General features: G+C 40.1%; 1 protein-coding gene across 1 annotated transcript; it reads left to right on the top strand.

Annotated features, from left to right (window-relative positions):
• Positions 1–1,438: 1,438 nt before the first annotated feature.
• Positions 1,439–4,513, top strand: TSHZ2 (teashirt zinc finger homeobox 2; the record flags this gene model as incomplete). Its single annotated transcript, XM_010017799.1, has 1 exon — positions 1,439–4,513. A coding segment is annotated over one exon (3,075 nt), but the record flags the coding sequence as incomplete, so codon positions are not given.
• Between the last annotated feature and the right edge of the window lie 1,294 nt (positions 4,514–5,807).

Raw genomic sequence — 5,807 nt, 5'->3', positions numbered from 1 at the left:
TTCTCAGAAGATGGGAAGAAACTGGATTTTAAACAAATAACGCTTTTAGGCTCATTTAACTTGTGCTTTTGGAGCTTTCAGTGTTACTTCACAATTACGAGTACTAGAATTTTATTTTTGCTTAGTTATTTTAAGGGTGGCTTTGATTTGAGGGCTTTGGTATATTTGTCTGATACAAAAAACCTAGATCTTAAGGAAACACAGCAAAGTACTCCTGAGACTGCAGTGCAGTCACTAGGGTTAGCAGCATTGTGTTTGCACCTCACTGGAAGACCTCGTCAATGCGTCTCCTACAAAAACCTGTGCTTCTGAAATCAACATTTAGTTTTGATGAGTGGCTGTCAATAGCAGTGAATTGTTTCAATGTTTGCTTGCATTGTGCATATCAGCTTTGCAGTAGCTGTTAAAAAAATTACACTGGGGTTTTGTGGAAACATACCTGAACCACTCGTTCTGCTTCATCTCTTTTTGTGGGGTCTGGCAGTGAATTGCTGACTGTGTTGAGTCATTAGGAATTTATCCACTAACTGCAACAGAGCCAGTTCACCCTTAAAAATCCTCTGTTTTAACCAGGTTATCTCTGTAACTTAGGCAGAACTACTGCTGATACAAGGCCAGAAAACAAAACAAACTCAGCAGCTTGAATTCCTAAATGAATTTTAAAATTTACAGCTCTTCCAGTATTAAGTTCATCTTATTAACCAAATAATCTAATTTATCAAAGAAAATCTTTCTGGATTTGTTCAACTTTTTCAGTTTTACAGTTAATTTTGGCCTACCTCTGTCACATCCTAATACGCTTCAGTAACATCCAAGGGTTCTTGCCCTGAAATTTATGGATATGTTTTTACTGAAGCACAATTTGCTTTTATCGTAGACAGTACATCTATAAACAAAAGAGTTCCACTTATGCCTATTAGCACTTTCAGATGTTGTATTTTGACATATAAATTATTTGTGTACATTCTAAAGTGCAGTTTTAGGTGATCAAATGGCACAAGGTTACTGTACCTAGATGATGCTATGAACCAAGAAGATTATGGCAGTTATTTTTCTTCTCTTCCTTGCCAGTTCTACCCTTTCTTTCGCTGAGGCCAAAACCAATTTGATAGAATTGAAGCTTTTAATATAAACTTTAAATACTTACACATGAATTTTCAACTGTCCCATTATGGGACAGTTAGAATTATACTCCCATGACAGGAAAATTATTAACTCAGAATCTCTGGCAGTTATAAAGAATTATGATCATCTGCCAGCAAGATGCAGCAACCTTCACAAAAAGAGACACCATTTGGTTTTTTTCACTTCCAGAACTAACAGTCAATAAAGTTGTAGATTAAAAGGAAGTCCAGTAAAGAAAACACGTAGTGAAACTAGAAAGCTTGGACTGTAGTATTCTCCTTTAACAAGTTATTTCATATATTGACATTACATTTCAGGTTATGTCCAAGAGGAAGATTTAAAGGAAGAGGAAGATATAAAGGAGGAGGAAGAAGATGATGACGACAACAATTCAACTGCTCAGCTCCAGGGCAGCAATGATACTGGCACGGATGAGGAACATGAAGTGGGTCCTGAGCAGAAAGGGAACTTCAGTTACCAGAATTCCCCTGTCAGTCATATATCTAACCAGGATGCTGAAAACGAGTCACTACTAAGTGATGGTAGTGACCACCTGGCAGATATTAAAAGCATTTGCTCTAGAGAGCCACAGGACCCAAAAACCAGCACCCATCCCAAAGCCCAGAATGAAGCACACGATTGCATGGATAAAATGACAGCGGTCTATGCCAACATACTGTCGGACTCTTATTGGACCGGCTTAGGGCTGGGTTTCAAATTGTCTAACTCTGAAAAGAGGAGTTGTGACAACAGAAACGGAGGGAACAAAGCTGATTTTGATTGGCACCAAGACGCACTGTCCAAAAGCTTACAGCAGAATTTACCTTCCAGACCTGTCTCGAAACCCAACCTGTTCAGCTCAGTCCAGCTCTACAGGCAGAGCAGCAAAATGTGTGGAACTGTGTTCACGGGCGCCAGCCGGTTTCGGTGCCGGCAGTGCAGTGCTGCCTACGACACGCTGGTAGAACTAACAGTTCATATGAATGAGACAGGTCATTACCAAGATGACAACCATAAAAAGGACAAGCACAGACCTACCAGCTATTCAAAGCCCCGAAAAAGGGCTTTCCAGGATATGGACAAGGAAGATGCACAAAAAGTTCTGAAATGCATGTTCTGTGGTGACTCTTTCGATTCCCTTCAAGATCTGAGTGTTCATATGATAAAAACAAAACATTACCAAAAAGTGCCTTTGAAGGAGCCGGTACCAACCATTTCTTCAAAACTGGTCACTCCAGCAAAGAAACGTGTGTTTGATGTTAACAGGCCTTGTTCGCCCGATTCCACAACGGGGTCTTTCTCAGATACTTTTTCTCCTCAGAAGAATGCGAACCTGCAGCTATCATCTAACAACCGCTATGGCTACCAGAATGGTGCCAGCTACACATGGCAGTTTGAGGCCTGCAAATCCCAGATTTTGAAGTGTATGGAATGTGGAAGTTCCCATGATACCTTGCAGCAGCTCACAACCCACATGATGGTCACTGGCCATTTCTTGAAAGTCACAAGTTCAGCTTCAAAGAAAGGAAAGCAACTTGTTCTGGATCCTTTAGCTGTGGAAAAAATGCAATCACTGTCTGAAGCACCCGCCAGTGACAGCCCGGTTTCAAAATCAACCAGTAAATCATCTGCAGAATGCATAGCTCCCACCTCCGAACTAAAAAAAGAAAGTAAAAAAGATAAAGCTGATGATGCAAACAAAGATGAGAAAGCAGTAAAATCTGAAGAGTATGAAGACACTCTTCAGAAACCACTGGATCCCACAATGAAATACCAGTACCTCAGAGAAGAAGATTTAGAAGATGGTTCAAAGGGTGGTGGGGACATTTTAAAGTCCTTGGAGAACACTGTCACAACAGCCATCAATAAAGCTCAAAATGGAGCTCCTAGCTGGAGTGCGTATCCCAGCATCCATGCAGCTTATCAGCTCTCAGAAGGAGCTAAGCCATCTTTGCCTGTGGGTTCCCAAGTACTGCAAATCAGGCCAACTATCACCAATAAACTGAGGCCCATAGCTCCAAAGTGGAAGGTCATGCCACTGGTCCCTATCTCAGCAAATGTGTCCCAGTGCACTCAAGTGAAGAAGGAAACTGATGACAAGGAGGAGGTACAAAAGGACTATGCTAAAGAGAGTATCCAAGCTGAGCCTGCCTCACTCAACCCTGGTGAGAGAGAACCTCCCCTCAAATCTGAAGCCTCTGTGGAGCCAAAAAAGACAGAACCATGTCCCTTGAAAGAGGAAGACAAAATTAAAGAGGACAGTGGAAAAGACAAAACAGTCCTCAAGGAAACAACAGCAGCTTCTCTTAGTAACGGTTGTGCTGCTGCCAACCATTCGTCTGACCTGCCTTGTGTCAACCCTCTCAGTGCGCTGCAGTCAGTGCTGAATAATCACTTGGGCAAAGCCACTGAGCCTTTACAGGCTCAATCCAGCTGCAGCCCCAGCTCTAGCACAATTTCTATGTTCCACAAAACTAATCTAAATATGATGGAGAAGCCAGTTTTATCTCCAGCTCCAACGCCACCAAAGCCTGCGAGTGTATCCAGGCACTATTTGTTTGAAAACAATGATCAGCCTATTGACCTGACCAAATCCAAAGGCAAGAAAGCTGAGTCACCTCAAGCACAATCTTGTACTTCTCCACCTCAAAAACATGCGCTGTCTGACATCGCTGACATGGTCAAAGTTCTTCCCAAAGCTACTACACCAAAACCTGCGGCGTCTTCAAGGATCCCATCTATGAAATTGGAAATAGATGTCCGACGCTTTGAGGATGTCTCAACAGAAGTCTCCACTCTGCATAAAAGGAAGGGCAGACAGTCAAACTGGAATCCTCAGCATCTTCTCATTTTGCAAGCTCAGTTCGCTTCCAGCCTTTTCCAGACATCTGAAGGTAAATATTTATTATCAGACCTAGGCCCACAAGAGCGCATGCAGATTTCCAAATTTACTGGACTGTCGATGACCACCATCAGCCATTGGTTGGCAAATGTCAAGTATCAACTTAGGAAAACTGGAGGAACAAAGTTTTTGAAAAACATGGACAAAGGACATCCAGTCTTTTATTGCAGCGACTGTGCATCTCAGTTTCGAACCCCATCTACTTACATTAGCCACTTAGAATCTCACCTAGGTTTCCAAATGAAAGACATGAACAGGCTGGCTGTGGAGCAGCAAACCAAGGTAGAGCAAGAAATCTCCAGAGTTTCAGTTCAAAGATCTCCTGAAACAATAGCTGGAGAAGAGGACACAGACTCTAAGTTCAAATGTAAGTTGTGCTGTCGGACATTTGCGAGCAAACATGCAGTAAAACTTCATCTAAGCAAAACACACAGCAAGTCACCAGAACACCATTCACAATTTGTAGCAGAAGTGGATGAAGAATAACTCTTAAGGTATGCATGCTCTATAGCGAGTTTTAATTTCATCATTTTAAGGAGGCTTCGTAAGACATTTGTACTTTCTTAAATGCAGGAAAACAGTATAAAATGCATAATGTACTCCTGCTTCATTCATCTAATTGCATATACATATCCATTTTATAATGTTTTCAAGAAGAGAGCTTCGTAAATGCGTAACCACATTGCCCTGTATAGAGAAGTTGTTTCTTATTAGTATTTTCAAAGTAGCTGTTTTCCCAGGTCTCACTCTTTTTGTTTCTAAGAATTTATGTTTTCACATCCTATGCACTTCGGTGTGGAATGCAACAACTAAATGCTACTCTTTGCAATAAGAATGGAAAAAGGAGGGGGAAAAAAGCACTGAAAACCAAAAGGTTATTACCTTTTTCAGTGCTAACACACCAGTAAATCTGATATTGATAGGGGAAAGGAAGACAATTCAAATGTCAAATTAGCAAAATCTTAATTATTCCAAGTTTCTCATCATCTCACACCCAGCCCCAAGAACCTACAAATAACTCTGAAAAGTTAATGTCTAGAAGTTCAGTTATTCTTTTGCTGATAATTGGTTATTCAGTTTTGTAAAATATTCTAATATTTTACATGTACTAGAACACTTACTATTGTGAGTGGCCTTTTTTTTTTTGCTTCATTTTGACCCATCTCTCCATCATCCCTTTTTTAATCTTTGAGATGTTTGACTATATTTTGTTTCATGTTGGTGGGAGCACTCATTAATCCATATACATCCCTGACTTCAGTACAAGTTCTCGTGTAACCTGGAGGGGTGTTAATGCTTAATTGAGAAAGCAGCTAGTTTTTTTACAAGCTTAATATTTCAAAGATCTGTAAGTAGGAAACTTCTACGTTAGTATTGCTATTTTTTTGCTGAAAGATACACCAATTGCCACAACCAATGTTTATAACATGTAATGTAATATTCAAATGACACACAGTTTTTGCGTTTTTAATTTTACTTGATTCATAAACTTGAATATTCTTGATTTAAATAAATACACAGAACGTCAACTAAAAAGTCCAAATAGAAGTTTTTTGTTCTAATGAGTTTATTTCCAGGAAGATTCTGTTATTCATTCCCAACAATTTCTCCAGCAGACTCAGGCTCTGCTTCTCCTCACAAAATAATCATGTGCAGATTCAGATTTTCTCCAGCATGTTCATTACTTAAATAACATTTGGGAAATGAATTCGTCAGACAGTCAAAATTAAAGATGTGTTGTGAGTTGTCACTTACGCCACCTGCTATTGTGGCTATTCTC

The sequence above is a fragment of the Nestor notabilis genome, unplaced genomic scaffold (genome assembly GCF_000696875.1).
Source record: "Nestor notabilis isolate BGI_N333 unplaced genomic scaffold, ASM69687v1 scaffold17117, whole genome shotgun sequence".
NCBI classification, from domain to species: Eukaryota; Metazoa; Chordata; class Aves; order Psittaciformes; family Psittacidae; genus Nestor; species Nestor notabilis.
Note: the sequence above shows the minus strand (reverse complement) of the source record. Positions and strands in the feature narration are given on the sequence as shown.